Here is a 22,196-nt window from a genome sequence, read left to right on the forward strand (position 1 = left end):
CTATCAAAAGTGCTGCTTAGCAAGTGAGGCTCTATGACCTTCTTCAGCCGTACATTTCAAGAGTCTCTTTGCAGGCTTCCATCAAGAGGGAGGCCACCAGGAGATCAAGAGTACATTGAAGCAATGTACGAGGCATGGCTATTAAATAACAGACTAATACTAGTACAATTTTCATTGAACATTTATTGAACACATAACATTTCAATGTCTTTCTCCTTCAACATACTCCCCTTCTGCATCAACACACTGCTGCATTCGGGTCTTCCACTTATCAAAGCAGTGCAGTGGGTTTTCTTCAGACAGTTGTCTCAGAACCTCTGTTGTTCTTTTCTTAACCTCTGACACAGACTCAACACATGTTCCTTTGAGCACAGATTTGATCTTAGGAAAAAGGAAAAAGTTACACAGTGCTAGTTCAGGTGAATAGAGAGGGTGGTCAAGCACTGTGATTTGTTTTTGGGCCAGAAACTGCTTTTCCTTTTGATCAGGAGTCAGAAGTTTTGGGACAACTTTGGCACACACTTTGCCGAACTGTCTCTTTATCAATTAAGACTACCTCTGCTCTCATTATTATACAGAGTCATTGATCATTTCGTATGATTTGTGCAATTTGTTAAATGTTTTCAGTACGTTTTTGATGTGCATGGGTGCCCAGAATGTTCATCGTTAGCTAGCAGTGAACTAAAGACATCACTTATTGGAAACTTACAGCAATTGTGCGTGAATACCCAACCTTTAATAACACTCAGTGTGACTGTGAACCACGTGGTTTTACCCTCCTAAGTGCAGTCTCATTATTCAATAGCCATACCTTGTTCTTCCACTAGGTGGCATGAGGTCATCAAGATCATTTCTGCTGCAACAAATGCAGAAACATTTGCTTAAGTATTGCTGACTCTGAGGTGAAAGTAAAGATGTATTGGTTATCAGGATGCAATAGAGTAGAAAAGAAGGCTGAACACAGGTCCACCACAGGGTAAAATTTAGAATTGGGTTAAAAAGGAGGCCTATTATTGGCCTTGTAACATCAGGACCATGGGCCTAGGAGCAACAAATTAATATTTTAATATCTTGTCGGCTAGCCACAGGGTGGGTGTATTAGGGCCAAAAACTGTTAACTGTTTGCCACTGTGTTTTAAGTTAAACCCGTGACTATTTAGTCATAACAGCACAATAATTTTTATTTTAGTTTCAATTGTTGTTTAAATTTTATATATTTGTTTTTAATTCACCCATTTAATTAGTCTTTTATATTGTTGTACATCTTTTCTTGATGAAAAATAAACTTGCCTTGCCTAGAATCAACAAACAGACTTAATGTCTTGAACTGCTTCCTGTGGTAAATGATACTGTTTTATTTGTAGATTTCTTTACTGCGCTTTACTGTCCAGCTGTTGGTTATAGTGCTAAAAGCTCCGCTGAGTTAGAAACTGGTGGCATAGCTGTGTTTTGAAGTTGCAGGTACAGGTGCATTCAGAAAATATTCAGACCTCTTATTTTTTTAACATTATGTTGCAGCCTTACGCTAGAATTTAAAAAAAAAAAAAAAAACATTTTTTTTCTCTCAATAATATACACTAAATTACCCATAATGTTAAAGTGAAAACAGAATTTGAGATTTTTTGCAAATGTATCAAAAAGTTGGAAGCAGCAGGCAAAGGGGAGGTTTCTGATTTCCCCTACCTCTGCCTTTTTGCCTTCAAATGATGGCTCTCATGTGTCACTATAATCTCTACCTCTGCTTCCTCTCTCAGGTTCTTATTTTTCCTGTCTGTCTTTTCTATCCTGTTTTCTTGTCCCACTTCTGGAAGGCTGCCCAACACATTTCTCCTAGGTAATAAAGAATTTCATTTTTATTTTTTTTTTCCTTTTTAAATGTTTTCTTTAACTAAGGTAGCTGTCAGTAAACTTACTGTTCTACCAAAGTAATAGAAAGTGCTATGGAAAGTAATGTCACACACAGAAATCAGTTTCAGAGACAGAATAGTTACTATTTCAACTTCCATTTCAATTGTTACTTTTTTAACATTGCTACATACAGTCCAGCAAACCACCCCTCATCAAAGTCTAAATGATAAAGTCCATCAAAAGACATAGCTTGCAGTCAGCTGCGTTTAATTCTGTAAGTAGCTCCTGTAACAATGAAAAAATAGTGCTTGTTGAAAATTCCACACAGTATATCTCATGCCCTTCATATTATTGATATTGTTAGGGTTCCACATTCAGCATTTTACTAAATACAAGAGTGGAGGCAGATTGATGTTTTACAAATGCATGTGCAACGGACCAATGCAGGGAGAGGTTTTTGGTGCACACAGTATTAAGGACATAAGAATGATTGGGAAAGCAAATGCAGTGTGGCCTGTTGAATTTGCATTGCCATAACAATAGCCACAGTTTGCATTTGACTCTAATAAAACAGTTTACATTCTACAGGAACAAAGCAAGCTTGCAACTTATCATCAGGTTAACGTTAAGAAACAAATTTCTGCATTTCAAATAAGATCTCAATAAATAAGACACATTGTACCATAAGCACAGTGTAAAAATATCTTTTGGTTTAAATAAGACCCTCACCCCCAAATAGCTTTGACAGCTGAGTTACACATTTAAATAACAATACATTAACATCACAAGAATGTTTCTCAGTTGTTTTCTACCAAATAATGGGTACATGACAAAAGTGACATTTAGTCGCTCACATATATTACAGAACAGATGACAAACAAATGCTTTCAAACATAGCAAAGTGGCACATTAACATAAAGAATGGCAGTGCTTGGAGTCTATTAAGCGCTTTAAAGGCAGATTTTAGCAGAGACTGATGCAAGGAACTGGCTTAAAATACAGTAATGCCCAAATATTACATTGGAACTCCATTGTTGAATTCTTCATTTTGTCAGGACGATCATGTTGATGCTGGATCAGGATTCTTCATTCACTTCCATAGCTTTGTCACATAGGTCATGAAGAATGGGAGTCAGGATTGCTTTCAGTGTCATGTATAAAGACTCATTCCCCTCTGAGGCAGGGTCAATCTAGAGATAAAAAAAACCCTAATCATGCATACTAAATATACATCTGAACATATTCAATATACAGCTTATGTTAATACTCACCTTAGTAAACACTTTTATTGTTTGGTTGACAAAACTAGTCTCCACTTCTTTAGGCATTGGCAATAGATGAGCTGCACAGTTGAGGATACAGAGCAAAGTGAGACGGTGACCCTGTTAGGGAAAGGAAAAGGATCAAACTCAGATTAATAAGATTAATGAAAACTTTTTCAGTTTCACATTTAACCATTTTCACTTCTTTTACAAACAATAACACACAATCACATAAATTATTAGAATTTAAAAATGTTCCAAGTCCAGTGACATGTAAATAATGGCACTGAGTTTTATATTTCTTGGCAAATATGTGAGTTAATTAGAGACCACCAGCCAACATTAAACACTTTAGACCAGCAATTTAAAGAAACTATAGATATGTAAATATGGACCTGTGCCATTTCCAACTCTGTCTCTAAGAATTATGTTTCTACGCAACTAAACTGCAACTGCAAATATGTTTTGTACAAAACATAATTCCTGGCTGGATAATGTTCAGAGGCGTGTGTTGTTTTTTTTTAAGTATTAATAGCAGCAAGTTTCCCAGGAGGTGGTTGGGTTGGATGGTGGGTGTACGTACACAGCTATTTTGGCTGAAAAAAAAATGTTGTCTGTGAACATTTTACTGTTATTTTCAGTATCCATGTATTTGCAACGTGCCAAATATATTAATTACCAACATATCCTCACAATGTTTATGCATCCATCCATCCATCCATTATCTATACTGCTTATCTATTAAGGGTCGCAAGGGTGCTGGAGCCTTCACAATGTTTATACAAAATGTAATTCCATTCTAAGTAAGTTTCATATAAAATGTATTTGCTGTTGCAGTTAGGTTCTATAGAAGTGTAATTTTTAGGAAACAATGCTAGTCATTTCTTTCAGCTACTGTATCTAGCAACTACCTTACCAAAGACTCCTTTAATGGCTGTTGAGTGCATAAGTGATTTCAATGACATAGTTAAGATGACTGCATATTACTGTTGCACAAGAAATTACAGATAACTATATTCTGCAGTTCTATGCAATATTTCTACAAGTAAAAACTTAAAAAGGCCAGGTTACTCCTCTCCTATGCAGACTTCCAAAAGGTCATTAATGCAATTATTTCTGTCAGACTTGACAGCAGATGAAACATCCACAGACTACAGCTAGTAGTGCTGCTGCCAAGCTTTTAACATGTATGAAGACAAGGGGCCATTTCACCAAAATCTTTGCTGCTCCTTACTGGTTACCTGTGAGTTTTAAAATGGATTTAAAATTGATTTTAAGATTTTATTTCTTGTTTTTTAAGCCTTGAATGGTCTGAAATCTCAGGCAGACAAACTTAGTATCCTCTATTAAATCTCCTCTCTGGCTCATTTTTAATTGATGGTATTATACATTTTTATACAATTTTATCTTGCTATATTTAATGTTTGAATCTTATTTACTTACATTATTAGTTTTTATTATAAAGAACTTTGTTTATTATATTATTATCATTACTACTACTACAATCAAGTTTTAGAATGTTACAGTGAGTCAAACAGCTGGCTGAAACAAAAGATGTTAAACAGTGTGTCTGCTGAGTGTTATCTATGTTCACTTGTAACAGTGATGTTCTACCTTTTCCAGTGAGTCGAGGGCATTCTGTGGGTTTACGTTCTTCCCGCTGAGAGCTTTTATATCCTCACTGCTGATGATTGGATCCTTGAGCTGCTCCAGCCATGACCACATCAAACTTGAGAGGACTAGAGGATCTCTCTCCATACACAGCCTTTCCCACGCCCCCTCTCTGGAGTTCAGCTCTGTCTGTGGATCACAGCAAGGGGCATTTTGTCACTGAACTGACTGAAATAGTGTAGGTCAGTAAGCAAAAAATACAGCTTTTAATCAAGATGAACAATAGACTGCAGTTATGATTGATTGTTCCACACTTCTTTTTTAATGGTGTAAATTTAGGGTTGAGATTTTTTAAATCCTTTTTTAAATCTTAAATAAATAATTCAATAAATAAGAGCTCAGAATTTATGTTGTATGGCATAAAACTTAAAATTGTCATACTCATGGACTGGAATTAAACATTCTGATGATTAGTTGAAGAGCTGAGCAAGGAAATGTGCCACATGGCTCATCAGTGTGTCATTTCTAGTTTTAGTCAGAAGAAATGTTTGGAATATGAAAATGTGTCAGCCCCTATTAGTGATCTTCTTTCCTTTCATCCTGCTGCTCTGCTGTCACAATCAGCAATGACGAGTCCAACTACAGGCAGGAGGTGGAACAGCTGGAGGGTTGGTGCAGAGACAACAACCTCTGTATCAATGTGAAGAAGACCAAGGAGATGATCAGTGGACTTCAGGAGGAGCAGACACCTCCCTCCTCCTCTGCACATCGGAGGGACTGCGGTGGAAGTGGTCTCCAGCTTCAGGTACCTGGGCGTACACATCTCTGATGACCTCACCTGGAGCACCAACACTTCCTGCCTGATTAGGAAGGCACATCAGCGCCTCTACTTCGTTAGGAGGCTGAGGCGCGCCAGACTGGGGAGCTCAGTCCTGACCTCCTTCTACAGATGTGTGGTGGAGAGCGTCCTGTCCTCCTGCATCATCGTGTGGCTACGGAGCATTAAGAGCAGGACCACCAGACTGAGGAACAGCTTCTTCCCAGAAGCCGTGAGACTGCTGAATTCTGGAGGACCCCTGTAGCCCCTGCAACCCCCCCACCCACTTGTCACTTTAATCTCTGTCGTACGACATGTTGTCCACTGTGTCAACACTTATAAACTCAGCTAAAAAATTGCCTGGAAACCCTGTACATAACCCTGAAATGGATTTCAGCAGTATTAATTTTTTTTATATAATTAGGTTAACAGCTTTTTAATACAACATAAAATACAAGTTAATCCCAAGACAATGGTAGGGGAAACACTGGTTACTAAATAACATACTCTTTTAATGTCTTTGTCTTAAGTGGTTGCATGTTTTCATGCTCAAGGAGCTTCATAATTTTTTTTAAATCACCTTTAAAAGTACCTTATCAGAGCTGAGCATTTAATTAGCTGTTCTTATGTTGCATACATTTTATGTAGTCTTGATTTAGAGCTACATTGGTCATTTATATTAAAAAGGACTGTAAATTTAGTTTAGTTAGTTCAAGTCAATTGTAGCACACCATAGGCAACTTTAATTAAATAAAACGTTACTTCCCAGTGAAAATGCTGAGTGGCTAGTAACTTTGGAAAACTTCGAGCCATAGGGGCTGGTGAGCAGAAAAGTTAATGTCAAGCCCTGATAAAATTACCCCACCAGTTTCCACTTTAATAGTACAGTAGTTTCAAAGTTTTGTACTGCTCTACATTACTACATGTGTATCTGCTTAAATGTTAGGAGGAGCCTACCTGCCACATTAAGACCTTGGAGGTAAGATCTTTGTCTGTCAGGTCCATGGCCAGAACTTTGGCCACGAGCAAGCGTCTGCTCTCTGAGAGAGAGCTCAGACTGGAGAGTGATGTAGGGAACCTCTGTGACATTCCTTCTCTCTGCTTCACCCACTGACACATCCATATCTGGGTGCTCCTCACCGGTTACCTGTCGGCTCTTAGTTGATAAGGCTGGCAGTGTGGCGTTACAGTGGGCTTTTCTTTCTTGCTCTGACATATCTAAAGACAAACTCTGATGCCACTTACGTAGCTGCTTTTTAAAAAAGGAAGACCCAGTGTCTCGTTTTGCTTCTGTATTTGGGTCATGAATGCTGCTGGTAATGTCCTGAGGAGAGAGTTCACAAAATCCCAGAGGTTTATAGGCTGCAAGACTGCTGTGAGACAAGGAATGTTTGATCAGGCAGTTGATTGGTTTGCTCTTCAGATTTCCTAAATGGTGCTGCCGTGGTCCAAGTTTATGAAGGTCAGAATCACTGTAGCTGAGGGTCCTGTTGTTCCACAGAGAAGATCTTAGGGGGCTCTCTACATTCTGCTGCCTCCATAGAGGGTCAAGGTCATTATCACTGGTGAGAGGCTGATCATGAGAGGGTCTGAACCGCAGAGCTGGTGGAATAAGTGGATGAGATAAACAAGTTGGGACAGGAATCCCCTTTCCTCTCATCTCTTTCCCTAGTTGCTGAATGGCCTGTTGAGACACAGTCTTTTCCACCTCCGCTGTGAGGTCGGGGATCTGCAGCCGTCCCTCCTCAATCACCACTTGTCGATTGTCTGCGATGTCAATTAGGAGCCTGCACACCAACTGGACAATTTTTGGCACATTCTTCATCTGCCGAGCCTCATAGCCATGCAGCAGGTGGCGCTGCCTGGTGAGGTACTGAGACAAGGTGACGGCACTTGCTTTGGGTTCTGCACAGGAGAAGACACTTCTAAGAGGAACCAGGAACTGGGCAAACTCCCTGACACAGAGCAGTTGGCCTCTGGTCTGGATGGAGTTGGGTCTCTTGGCTCTCACAAACAGGATGGCCTGGTCAGCAGTCATCCGGGATGTGAAGACCAAGTAACAGGCCAACAACACACCTACATGAAGAACAAAATAAATAAATACAAAGCCAATATTTTACAAGCATAGATGAGGATTTAATCTCTTCCAAACTGTTATTACAAACCTGTTCTTCCAAGACCAGCATGGCAGTGGATGGCCATTTTCCCCTCCTGGACAGCAAATGACATGACTTTAACCATATCAAGGATTGTAGTAAGGGATGCCACACCATAGTCCTTCCAGCCAAAATTGTAGTAATAGACTGAAATATAAGTCAGAGGGTTGAATTTAGAGCTGTTCAATATTTTCTTAAGGCAGTTTCAGAAATGGAACATGTAGCATTGCTGGCTTCATCTAACTGTTAAAGTAAAGCCTTTTTGTCATTCAGATATAAAGAGTAATTTCACATTAAAGAGTACAATATCAATTTAGCATTGCACTCCTACTCATTGTTGGATTCATGATGGACAGTTAAAAAAAGATCAAAATCAAGCAGCGGAAACAGTCTTTTTGATTCCTTGTCAAAACCTGGCACCTGCATTACCTACAATGCCACTTACTGCTTTCTCTGGTAAGCTCACTTCTTTCTAATTCCATACCCCCAGATTTTTTCTCAAGCGACATCACTTGAGGACATTTATCAGATTTCACACAGCTCTTTCTGGAGAGACAAAATGCTTTATACACCTTTTTTTCTCATATGCAGTAGGCTGAAGGTAGACTGGTAAAAAATTAGTGGTAGATCTGATATCAGAATGAAAAGCTCGATCAAAGCTCTTTGATAACTTAAAATAGGCTCTTTTGAAGTGTTTCCTGCTTTATTAAACTGATTTTGATCTGACAGCATTCAATTCGGACATGTGTAGTGTAATTTATCAATAGATATGTGGTGAGCAGGAAAAAATGATGAGGAGATATAATGAAACAGTAGCCTTTTTTTATGAAAAACTAATGGTGTAATTTGATGAGGTGATCAAGAATGGACAATAGACCTAACCAATGTTTTAATGGTGTAAATACTGCAAGCCAATGAAATGGTCAAATAGGCGTGGAAAATCACAGCCAAAAGAAGTATAAAGAGGGACACACACCTGTATAGATCAGAGTACTTCTGGTGTAGCTTGAATGCACTGTGAACTGCTCTCAGGTCCTTTTTGCCAGCAATAAAGACTATGCTGCCTTGAACTCCTCCTTGGTTTCAAGTTACTACACGTTAAAAGTGATACAGAAATGTCCAACCTTGTAAGACTGTCATCATGACTTTTATGTAAAAGTCACTGGTGCTCATTAAGACATGAGACCAGCATGTTAAATTTCTATCACATCTACATAAAGAGGTGCATGCACGGGAGGGGCTCTGGAGAGTTGTTCATAAAAATGGAATGTGAAGAAAAGTGCATGATAAAGACCTACAGCAAGGTGACAAAGTGTGTCAAACCATAGACAGTTGTTATTCAATATGTAGCTGATGCTTTGATGAGGTGACTCAGGTAGAGATCTCAGAGATCCTAATATGTGGAATCCCTTGGTAATTATTCGGTTACTAGCGACCACATCACGATCCGGATGTAGGCAAAACACAACACTGAGTGCACTAAGGAAAATTATATATCCACCTTAGTCTCTCATCAAATAACTAACGCTGCTACTTATTCTCTTATTCAGTATCTTGGCACACTACAAATGTGTTCAATAGAGACTAATTTTCTGCCACTATGCTTTAGTCATACAGTCTTCTCTACACCATGTACAAATATTGAAAGAGCTTTAGTCTTCCTAATAGAGGCCATGGGTGCACTACTTATTCATAAATAAATCCATGATTTAGTTTACATGTTAAAATAACATTATGTAACTTTTTCTAAACAGCTGCAACGCAACAGTGAACTGTGAATTACAGGACACTGGCGCAATAATTTGTTGTTGGGCCCTGAGTCCAAGTGGCTATGAGTACTGATGATAGCATGGACCTAGAAGCTACCAGCTCATGTACTAGTGTTAGTTTTGTCAAGGAATGTTTTTTTCATCCACTCACTGAGCAATATGTATTGTGTTTTGAGGTAGAATATTTTGTTTACTGAATACCAGACACCTTCGTAATGCTACATCTGGCAGTTGGTCGGTATACACATTAGGCAACAACTACTGTATGCTCTTAAAAATGTGTACCATGCAACCTCTTTAACTTTGTGATGCAGAAATTTTGGTGTTAAAAAAGACAAGTTTAATGAAAGCTACAAGCAGCATTGTATGAGCCCTCACACCCCATGCCCGTCGGGGCACCTGCAGCCGTGAGGTTTCCATAGGTGATACAACACAGTTCCGCAACTGCATGACTGCTGGACACAGAATGAATGAGTCAAAAATCTCTTACTGCGTCCATCAGTTGCATGTTGGCATCATGGACGAAGGCCGCCACCTGCATAGATAGAGGGGCTTAAGCCTTTGTCCTTTTGCCCTCAGACGTGACAATTACCCTCTTGGCTGGTTTTAAGTATAATAAACATCTCTGACCTAATGTGAAATGCCTCTTCATCAACCTGCTGGGAGTACACTGAATTCTTCAGCTAAGACTGTAATCAAAGGTGAAGTTTGTGGCAGATTGTCAATGCATATTGTCACTTCTTAAATAATGCTATGTCATTTTTTTTGACAAATGATTTTTTTGCTAAGTCAGTCTTCATGATGCTGCACTCTGATAAATCACTCAGTTGAACAGATCATGCGATCCTACCTTGTATAATGGCCAAGTTTTGCCATTTGCCAAGTCACAAGACAGAGTGACTTAGCAAATGTATAAGCTTTTCAAGATGGCGACCGCTTTAAAAAGAAAGAAATTCTACCTAGCTAGTGAAGTTATTACCATGATGCAGGACTTGTTCCCTATTGGTAAGTAAAAAAGTTTACTATAATATAGACTAGGCTATAAATGTTACATAGTTATTTAGTCTTTTACAGAGGATACAGGTGCCAAATGAGCTGATGGCATGGATAAGAGTGTTTCCATGTGCTCTGCCAATCAAGGGGAGAAAGTTCCAGGACCTTCAATCCATGAAAGATGTCATGCCCGCTTAGTGTCATCACTTCTTTGACAATTTGCCATATAAATAGGCATCAGTCAAGATAACTGAGAATGAAGATTCATGGGATGAATTGTTTTACAATAAAAACCCAGCAAAGATGGAGGGAGAAGTGAGGACATGCCTCCTCCGCATTTGGTTTAGTTGGTTAGTTTGTTAGTTGTGCTTTATTGTGCACAGAGTTGAAAAATCATTTTACATTATCACAGAGGAAAAGATTACCTGCCATTTGTTTGGTTTAGCTAAAAGAGTGACTACAATAGTGACATTTGAGTTTGCTTATTCCTATAGCTATAAATATTATTATTATTATTATTAGTTACATTTGGACATAGACTGTGTATTTTGCAATGTTGTTTTTAATCACCAAACTTTTGCATTCTTCTTTTGTGATGCTTTTCCAGGCTTTCATCTCTTTCAATTGTTGTTTGTTTTGGGGAGTTGGTCCCTTCAGTCTTCTCTTTAGCAGGTAAAATGTATGCTCTATAGCAGTGTTTCCCAACCTTTTTGAGCCGCGGCATTTGTCTTACTTGCCGCATGACTATGTACTTTTGTATTTAGCGCGATACTGCCTCTAATGGAAGAGCATGTAATTGTTCTGCCTGTCACTACACGCTGCTCGCTTAGAGTACCAATCGGGTTAAATTGGATAATCTTCCATGGCACACCTGATGATTTCTCACGGCTCACTTATGTGCTGCAGCACACTGGTTACACTGGTAACACTGCTCTATAGGGTTTAAGTCTGGAGATTGACTTAGCAAGTCTAAAACCTTCCACTTCTTGCTCCTGATGAACTCCTTTGTTGTTTTGGCAGTGAGTTTTGGGTCATTATGTTGCAGCATGATGAAGGATCTCCCAATCACTGTGGTTGCATCTTTCTTTAAATTGGCAGACTTCTGAGTTCATTTTGCTGCTGCCATCATGTGTTACATCACCAATGAAGATTAATGTGCTTGTCCCAGAAGAAGCCATGCAAGCCCAAGCCATGGCATTACCTACACTGTGTTTCACAGATGAGCTTATATGTTTGGATCATGAGCACATCCTTTCTTTCTCCAAACTTTAGCCTTTCCATCACTTTGGTAAAGGTTAATCTTTGTCTCATCAGTCCATAAAACTTTGTCCCAGAATTTTTGAGGCTCATCTCTGTACTTTTTTCGCAAATTCCAGTCTGGCCATCCTATTCTTCTTGCTAATGAGTTGTTTGCATCTTCTGGTGTAGCCTCTGTACTTTTGTTCATGAAGTCTTCTGCGAACATTAGATTGTCATACCTTCACTCCTGCCCTCTGAAGGTTGTTGCTGATATCACTAACAGTTGTTTTAGGGTTTTTCTTTAAAGCTCTCACAATGTTTCTGTCGTCAACTGCTGATGTTTTCCTTGGTCTACCCGTTCGACGTCTGTTACTTAGTTCACCAGTGGTTTCTTTCTTCTTCAGGACATTCCAAATAGTTGTACTGGCTATGGCCGATGTACAATGCCTCTGATTGATTTTCCATCTTCTCTCAGCTTCACAATTGCTTGTTTTTCACCCACAGACAGCTCTAACTGTAAATGAAGTCTGCATGGGCAAAACCCAAATCTGAAACTGAGAGTAGACATTCAGCACTATTTATTGTTTGAATAATCAATGTAGTAAGACACACCCAGGCAACAAAAAACACCTGTCAGTCACATGTTCCAATAATTTTGCTCACATGAAAAATGCATGGGTTCAAACAAAATGTGCTATCTTCTAAGTTGCGTATTAGATCCAGATGTAAATACCTGGAAATAAAAGCTGAAATCTGTTGATCTCTTGTCTCATATTCATCTTTTGATGTCAAACCTAAATGTTTTCAGTATACAGCAAAAATAAAGGAATTGGCCTCACTGTTCCAATACTTTTGGAGGGGAGTGTACATGTAAAGTTTGGGGCAGATTGGACAATTTACCTGTGAGTTAGAGCAACAGCAAATTTCACTGCGACACATTGAAATTTGCCATGCCACCACAGACACACCCTCCAATGAAAACTAAAAAGCTTTGCAATTTAACATCATCTATGACTTTAATTTACTCTGACCAAATCTGAAGTCAGTCTGATGAAGTTCCTAGAAGGAGCTCATTAAAGTACAAGGCTTGGAAATGGTAAAAAGTGTGCAAAGATTGCACAGCAAATTCAAAATGGCTGCCTTCCTGTTGGGTTTACGTGACATGGGACAAATGGACAAATGACGGGGTTTTTGCGTGTGCAAATTTCTTGAGTTTTCAAGCATGTCTCGGGCCTCAAAAATATGATTATATTTTATGGAGAATAATAATAAACTTGAGAGATCCAATAATCCTAAATATCACCAGTCTGAATTCATGAACAGCAGGTGTAAGCAGATGTAGGAGCAAAAGTTAATTTTCAATAATTTTTATCTTGAGACTAATGCATGACATTTCTGTATAATTACAAATTAATGTTAGCATGACAGTATGATTTGAAATTTTCAGTATACAATCCCAGATGATATCTAGGACTTAAATATATTTTTTGCAATCACCTACTGAATCTCCAAGTCATACTACATATGAATATTGGTTTGTGTCCTGTTTTAGAGAGTCTACAGTGTGTTGTGAGTGAAGGTGGGCATAGAGACTCACTGCCTGCCTCCATAAAAGTTTCAGGGTGATAAGTGAAACCACTCTCATGTTCCAGTGGGTTACCACAGCTTGCATGTTCTCCAGGCCGCTGCAGGTTAATGACAGTCTTCAAACCACACCTGAGCACAGCAATAAAAGTTTGAGTCAGTGCATAGAGCAAGCTGCATGACAGACCTCCAAAAGTTAACAGAACTCATACAGCACCCTCAGAAAGTACTCAGACCCCTTCACTTTTTAAATTTTGATATGTTGCACCCTTATGCTAATATATATATATATATATATATATATATACACACATATATATATATATATATATATATATATACATACACACACACACACACACATACATATATATAGATATATATATATATCTATATATATATATATATACTGTATCTCACATTGGCATAGGTATTTAGAAACTTTGCTATGACAGCTGAAAGTTAGCTCAGGTGCCTCCAGTTTTTCTTGATCATCTTTAAGATGTTTCTACACCCTGACTGAAGTCTACCTATGCTAAATTCAATTTACTGGACATGACTTGGAAAGGCACAGACCTGTCCATATGAGGTCTCACAGCTGAGCAAAAAACAAGCCATGAGGTCAAAGGAACTGCCTGCAGAGTTCAGAGACAGATCTAGAGAAGCTAAAAACTTTCTGTGCATTGAAGGTTCTCAAGAGCACAGAGGCCTCAAAAATTCTTAAATGGAAGAAGCCTGGAAACAACCAAGACTGTAGCTAGAGCTGGCTGCCCGGGCCAAACTGAACCAACAGGGGAGAAGGGCCTGAATACTTTCTGAGGGCAAGACTGCTGGACCAGACCATTTACCAACCAACCTTCACTTCACTGTTGATATAAATTTTAATAAATCCAACTACAGTTTGAAATTCTACCTGGTTGAAAGAAGGAGACTACTGTACCTTTGAAACTGTTCAATTATATTATATTTCTCTATGATTTCTGTGGAAGGCCTTGCCATAGCTAGCAAGTTGTCAGTAATCCTGTAAGTGGAGAATAAGACAATGTTAGGTCATGTTAGGTCAGAGAAGTTGTTGTATAACCAACAAAAAGCAATGCTTTGAAAGTTATAACTGAACAAAAACACATCTCTCAAGACCTCAAGATAAAAGAGATATCCAATGTTCCTGGAGATATAATGATGCACTGAAAGAAGAAGTAGTTAAGATCTGACTTAACTTAGTTGAATTATTCTATTTTGACATTAACACAATGCAAAGGAAAAACCAGGACAAATGTACTGATGTGTACTTCAGTGACATGTACTAAACATGATGGATGCTAGGAGAAAAAAAAGCATGCACACTGAGGGCTGTGCAAAACATAGTAGTATGACTAGACAATGTACCAGGATGAGTAGAGTCCTTTGATAGCTTGTTCCCCATCACTCCAGCGAGAGGGATTTTCATATTTACAGGCTTTCCCTCCACAGGCCATGGAGCACTGCATGTGACCGGGGATGACATGCCTCAGGGTCTCCCCCATCTTGGTGTACTTTGCTGTGGGGACCCTCACACTGGCTGGGGAAAATACAAAAAAAGAAACGTAAGAAAGATTTTATAGTACCCATCAGTATGTTTGAGCTTTCCTTGCATCTTCATCAATCATTCTCAAACCTCTAAATACTAAAACACTGGTTATTTCTTCAGTGTGGTTATATCTAGTGTTGTGTTCGGGGAGGCTAAGGCTGGTTCACGCTGATCACCACCATTACTCTGTGGGAGGAGGAGGAGAGGATCTCCAAGACAGAACTTTGTCTGTGCTGCAGGACATTCACAAGGATGTCCAAGGCAGAGTGCCAATGGTCATGCCTCCTCCTGCTTGCCGTCATCTCCCCAGCTAAGGAGCACCGTCCACTATACTGCTGCATTTTGCAGCGCTGGCTGTGCTGCGACCTGCGCTGCAAGCCGCTCTGCATTAACAAAGGCCCCTGACTCAACAGCTCTGTCCCCATGGTAAATGGCACAACAATCACCCATTGGCAAAGACAGGCAAATACAACATCAATTCATCAGCAGCATCAGAAGTGTCACCATGACAACAATCTCTGAAGCCATCAGTGGGAGGTAGATGGGGATGAATGCTGTACACACACAAACACACATTCACATAGATCTGAGGCAAGTGGCTTGTACCTGAAAGAGAAAAATGCCTTACTCACTTGCTTAAAAGACCATACATCTGTTGGTGTACAGTCCTGAACACGTAACACCAATCAGTATTAACAATAAAACACCTTTCTCTGCTTTTGACTGGATCAGCAACAGCTAAATGGTTTAAATAACACACAGATATTTGGCATTTGACTGAATAACACTATGAAATCTGTTAATATCAAGCATCTTTTTGAAAGTGTGAAAGGACTACTTTTGTTGGTTATTTTCATAATAACTTAATCTGTTAGTTGTGTTCTTCTCGTAATATATTGATATTTGGTCTAGAGAACTTAACAATTTGAGAATCCACAAATGAAAATGAAAACTGAAAATGATTGAAGTGAAACTGATTATTTTATAAATTTGATTATTCTGTCTAATGAGGTTCAGTTAAGAATATAAAATTAAACTGAAATGAAATTTTAAAAAAGCAAGAAAATTCACATTTAAAGCTGGGCCTAGCTTGGTCAACTTGATTGTTGAGGTTGTTGATTGTTGATTGGCAGGAGGTTGCGGTTCCCCCAAAACCAAGACCTCACGCCACAAGATCAATTTCTTCCCGTCTGCAACTGGGAAGAACCCCCCGCCCCAAACACACACACACAGACTGTGACTGTAATCCCCCCACCCCCCACTACACGTTACATCTATGCGTTACATTAATGCCCATCTGGACAATCACTGCCACCTTCTAACATTTTTTGCACTCTACACTTCACACTTTACACTTTACTTTTTAATTATGTATATTGTGTAAATCAAGCCTGAAGTATACTATATTCATCTTGCAGATCTTACGCTTAAATTAACAGCAGACCTAATCACCAGCCATATAAATAACATTCATTTTCATGACAAGAAAGATCTGTTGTGTTTATATCAGCTGAACTTAACCATGTACATCACCTGAAAGCTTTGTTTCATTGCTAAAGTAAGCTTACAAAGAGCCAGCCCTGGTCTGACTTCAAATTAAAACTTCAACATTATATAAATGGCATTTAACTTCACTCACTCAAATAAAGTGTATAGTCATTACCATAAAAACCACCAGCTTTCCTCCTGTTGACTGCTCTCCTACCTGTCTCCATCTCTGTGCTGATGTCTCCACTGCAGGTTGCGGTTATGGAGTAAGGCAGGTCACTCAGTACGCTGACACCAGCTGCCATGGCAGAGGGGCTGAAAGATGTGAATAAACATTGTGTCAAAGGAAAATGGAAAAAAAAAAAAATCAGCTTACAGGCACAAGCTTTGGTTGTGCTGATAATGCAAACAGTCACAAGGTGCATACACAACTGAGAGATGAGGAGCATGAGGAGCATGAGGAGCATGAGCAGCGTTGCCTGGTAGGATAACCCAGGGGAGAGAGGGAAATGTGCAAACTGAGCTAACAAGTCAGCAGCTCAGCACCTCTGGGAGCAAGTGGGCGCGGCCTGGGGACAACAGTGGAGCTGAGAGCACATCCGAGATCCAAGGTGATGAGTTACAAACTGCACTGACTTCAACAGTGCCAACACAAGGTAAATGGAGAAGTCTCAGGATGAACATACGCCAAAGTGGCCTCATCACAGTCAAGTAGAACATAATTTCAATATGTTTTGAGTTGTAACCAGTTATATTTTAACTGCATTAGAGAATTTTACATGGCTGATGCCAATCAATTATTCAAGGGACCACATCCACTCACTATTGTGCAGCTGCAGATCAATACCTCTTACCTTGCACATCTGATTTATGTAGCCTAATATCAGTGTGTCAGACTTACCAGAATGTCAGTTTTACTCTAAATATCCTATTTCTACTATTTGCCTAATTTATGTGCACTCATTTAATATCAGCTCAGTGTATGAGTTTTGATGTCATTTACGGTCACGTTTCTCTCCTGCCTGTTTCAAATTTAAAAATACTGAACCTTACTTTCAAAAATAATCAGTAGATCATTCAAAAGCAGGATTAACAATGGAAACCATATACACACAATCCTGAGAGGTGGTCTGATCAGCTAAAAGTGAGAACACCTGTGTAGCTTTCAAGCCACCATATACAGTATTCTTTGAGCGCTTGTGTAGAATTTTACTGATAAAATGATCTAAACATTTGCATTTTAGTACATTAAATAGTAATAGTTAATTCAAAAACAGTGGTTTCTTTTATTTAAGGCCATGATTTGAAAATAATACTTTGTATAATTAGGCTGGAATAGTTGTTTAACTGCTAATCATCCAAAGGCCCTTGGAGGAACAGTGTTTAAGAAATGGTATAGAGCTGGAGTGGAATGTGTCAAAAACCTTTTTAAAGATGGTATATTCATGTCTGCTGCTCAGCTAGAGAAGGAGTATGGAATTCCCTCAAGAACCAATTATTTCAGATACTTTCAGGTTCGAGATTCTGTGAAAAAGACATTCTCCTCATCCCTCGAGTTGCGTGGATAGATGGACTGGACATGAATCCGACTCTTAAAGGGGTGGTTTCCATGCTCTATGTGAATATCCAGAGGGCGGCCTCCCCATCCCTTGATTACATAAAAAGGAAATGGGAGGAAGAGTTAGAGTTGGATATATCTGATGTTAACTGGAGATGGGCAGTGGAACTGATACACGCTTCTTCTGTATGTGTTAGACACGGGTTGATACATTTCAAGGTGTTACACGGACTTCATTTATCAAGGGACAAACTGGCAAGAATTTATCAGGGGGCTGACCCGACTTGCCCAAGATGTAAACAGGTGCCAGCCAACATATGTCACATGTTCTGGTCTTGCCCAAGGCTGAAAGAGTTCTGGGCCAAAATTTTTAGAACCTTCTCATCTATCTATAATAGAGATATAGAGCCCGGTCCTCTGGCAGCCATCTTTGGGGTGACACCAGGGGGAGCACAACTAACAGTTACTTAAAGGAAAGCAATAGCATTCTCCTCATTGTTGGCCAGGAGACTGATTTTATGTAACTGGATAAAAGCAACACCGTCATCTCATAAACAATGGATAGAGGAGGTGATGGCACACCTTAAATTAGAGCATCTTAGACTTACTTTGCAGGGCAACACTAAAAGTTATTGTAAGGTCTCACAGCCTTTTATTTCTTATTTTGGACATGAGTATTCATCTGCTCCAACATAGTTGGCAGCTTGTAGGCACAACCCCCCCACGCCTCTCATTTATTGACCTTTTTTTTGTTATCAGAGAGTGTCTGGGCCACATTGGTGGTGGCTGTGTCTGTTGTCTGGTATTAGTATGACCTAATTTGTTATTCTAGGAGTCTCACTGACTTCGTCTGAATGGGATGTTCGCTGTGTTGTACAAATGTGAAAAATCAATAAAAAAACTTTGATTATTATCTGCTAATCATCATGCTATTGTATAAAGGTGACATGTCACTGAAAACGATCTTTCACAACTTCAGAGACAGGTCACATTAAGGTCACAATGCCACTTCTGTCAAGAGTAACTGCTCCTGTAGTCTGTGAATAATTGATGGTGTAAAGTTAGAGCCTTTTTCCATTCACATCTGTTTGTGGACTTCTTTTACACTGTAATCCACACTTCTCATTACAAACTGATGTGGCACCAAAACCTAGTGTAGGATTTCTCGTAAGCACTGGCTATTGGTTGGATGGCTAGACATTAAAACATTTTCAGCCAACTGCTTTCTTACTGTTTAAAGTCACATCATCATCACTTTTTCTATTATAACTATAATCTAATAGTTCATTGGACGTCTGGATCTTATGTAATCAGAGAAAAAGCTGAAGCAGCTCCTCTCACAGCCCCTGCAGATGTCCCGCCCAGGGCCATCACAGGGAAAGGGAGATTTTTAACGTGATACTCCTTTATTCTGTATTGTTAATGATTTTAATTACTTGGTCTGTTTGGAAACCTGTATGGATATTTCAGCTACCAGTAAAAAAACCCCTGAATGATGAACACTGGAATCAGGAAAGATTCAACAGGAATCTTGATCTACAAATGAAACACAGTGAGCTGTATTAGTTGTTTAACAATAAAATAACAATAGATAATGATCTGTTCAATCGGTCTGTTCAACTGGAGCCTGACGCCACTTAGCATTGTTTATGAAAAGCCCTTAATAACAAGCTGGTGAATGAGAAGGTTTTCCTCACAACATGCCTGCACATCAAATATTAAAAATTATGTGAAACTGAGCCAATAAAATGACCACAAATAAATCTCATCATTCAACCACTAATCAAGAACAAATTCAATACAACTCTTCACACATTTGTGGAGGATCCATAAGTTCAGGTCCACTGGGAAACCAGTGTGTCACTGGACATGAGGAAGATGGTGCAAAGAGTTATCTCTAAGAGGTGCTGCTAATGAGTGTGGGATCTGAGAGTCATTTCCACTGAGTGTGTTAATAAAGCAATATGGCTGACAAGATGGTGCTGCTAACACCATGTCAAATCTATGATAATGAGTCTGGTAGGATCAGATCACAACAGACAAAGCAGCAGGACAGACAGCCTTCACAATGCTACAGGTACAGCTTTCTGTCACAGTGAAATGAGTAGAATCTCACTCCAAAGTGTACTGCTGGTATTTATTGGCAACTAATTTAGTTAATTGCCATTATCGCCTGGTAGCATCATATGTCAAATGAGTACTTACCAGTGTGGGAGAGGATCTGATGAGACTAGAAAATTGAAAATGGGAGGTCTCATAATTAAAGGCTGCTCAATGGATAGTGCTTTATCTACTGATCACTATTTCTCTGTAGAAGGGTGACAAATTGTTGTTAAAAAGCATCTTTTGCAACTCCAGAGATAGATCACATTTAGATCACAGTGTCTCTTCTGCTACGAGTAAGGTTCCTGTAGTCTGTAGGCTATACACCCTCATTATTAAAAATAGCATAAAGTAAAATCACAGCCATGCCTTCAAAAAATGTCAATTTTTTTTATTTTAACACAGGTAAGTCTGTAATTTTTGTTTTCACCATTTTTGCTTGTAAATTATTGCAACAATTATGATGATTATCAGAATTGTTACAAATTATTTTTCTGTCGATTAACTAATTCAGGAATTTACTTATCATTTCAGCTCTAATATACAATTAGTAGTATTTAGGGAGCTACATCTTGTTGAATACACAACTTAATCTTCTGTTTACAGATTATTACCATCGTATGAAAATATATTTGCTCTGTCTCCTCCTCACTCTTCTCCTTATGATCAACAAATTCAGGAATGAAAATACTTTTCATTGTGTAGTAGATAGGGAGTAATTTAAGAAACAGCATCTGACTTGTCATAGCAACTAACGCACAGATGCAATTAATATTAATCATGGTTGAAAAGTTATCACTAAAGTTACTAGTTACACCTTTGCTTTGGTTATAAAACTTATGATACATTATGGAAGCAGAATTACTTGCAAATCTTGGATACAGAGTAACATTCATATTTAATATAGTACCATAGACGGTGAAGGTAAAACACACCTGGTTTATGCACAACAGAAAACTAGCTAAAAAAAAGTCAATTCTTTTAACTCCCAGTATAGGTGTCCCTCATTTTGCTGACAGTGATCAATAATATTGGTCACAACACAGCACGAATATCCGTCTTTGTATCGGCACAGATCCCTTCCTGTAAATGCAGGTGAAAATATGAAGATAGCGAGTGTCAAGAGGATTCCCCCCAAGAATGTGGCAATGTCGAGAGTATAGAACAAAGATTGCTGATGAGTGTGCTGTCATGGGTTACTTGGCCATAGCTATCTCTTTGTGCCGGTGGATACAAATCAAGGTTTCTACTTCAGTCTGCTAACAAGCAGAAGCCTGTCTCGCTATAAGCATTAAATCATTTTTTTAAATCAGTGAAACTTGACGTTAATATAGGTCAGATGTTAATTACCTTTCACCTCGCTGAAATTGTGTTAACTGTGGTTGTACTGTCACAGTTGAAAGTCACAACGATTCTTCTGACAAACATCATATCAATGCCTCGACTTTTATGTAACGTTGGGTTTATGCTGCAAGCTGAAGACTCGACGCTAGCCAATTAGCTTAATATACTGTATTGGCTGAAGCTAATGGCAACACAGCGCCTAACTTACCGATTTCCTGTTGTCTGACACCGGAGCTGTCTTTACAGTTTCAGACATAGTCGGTTCATCTCTCTAAGGCCATTGATGTTTTGTCGCTGAGAAGCCAAAACGGGGTTTTCCACTTGCCACATCATTTGGTCAGCTAAGTAAAGCTAGCTTACTAGCTAACCTAGCAACCTGACATGTTGTCATGTGAAACGGTTCAGTTACGTCACGTGACTACAGACACAGCTGGTATATGGTATTTTAATTTTAGCATGCTGAACACGTGAATTTAAACGTAACTTAGATTTTTGACCCTGGTAATTGATTTGTTTGTCGAAAAGTACTGAAGGCCTAGTACGAATAACTAAAAATAGTAACTGAAAACAGAGGATTTGCAATTATGTTATTATGTTAGATTATTTTATGTTGCACAGCCATGTAACAACTCCCTTGTATTTTTGTTGTTTTTTACGCTTATCCTCAATACTTCATTCTTAAGATATTTTTGTGATGAATAAATTTGAAGCCCTAGTCATAGATAATATGTATATATATTTTAATATATTTAAAAACTCTACCATAGTCTGAACCAGTGGCATTTGAGCTCATAATGACCACATGTTTTGGTGTTGTGTATATTTTATACCACTGGTTCTGGTAACTCTTGTGGAAT

The 22,196-nt window shown here is 38.8% G+C and overlaps 1 protein-coding gene across 1 annotated transcript; it reads right to left on the minus strand.

Annotated features, from left to right (window-relative positions):
* Positions 1 to 1,966: 1,966 nt before the first annotated feature.
* Positions 1,967 to 21,527, minus strand: ptpdc1a (protein tyrosine phosphatase domain containing 1a). The gene is given in 11 exon segments (XM_051074436.1): positions 1,967 to 3,038; positions 3,120 to 3,230; positions 4,725 to 4,910; positions 6,496 to 6,582; positions 6,584 to 7,614; positions 7,704 to 7,841; positions 13,293 to 13,411; positions 14,220 to 14,300; positions 14,666 to 14,837; positions 16,552 to 16,649; positions 21,346 to 21,527. Coding segments are annotated over 10 exon segments (2,127 nt in total). The 5' UTR covers positions 16,640 to 16,649; positions 21,346 to 21,527; the 3' UTR covers positions 1,967 to 2,924.
* Positions 21,528 to 22,196: the final 669 nt, after the last annotated feature.

The sequence above is a fragment of the Lates calcarifer genome, linkage group LG12 (genome assembly GCF_001640805.2).
Source record: "Lates calcarifer isolate ASB-BC8 linkage group LG12, TLL_Latcal_v3, whole genome shotgun sequence".
In the NCBI taxonomy this organism is placed as follows: Eukaryota; Metazoa; Chordata; class Actinopteri; family Centropomidae; genus Lates; species Lates calcarifer.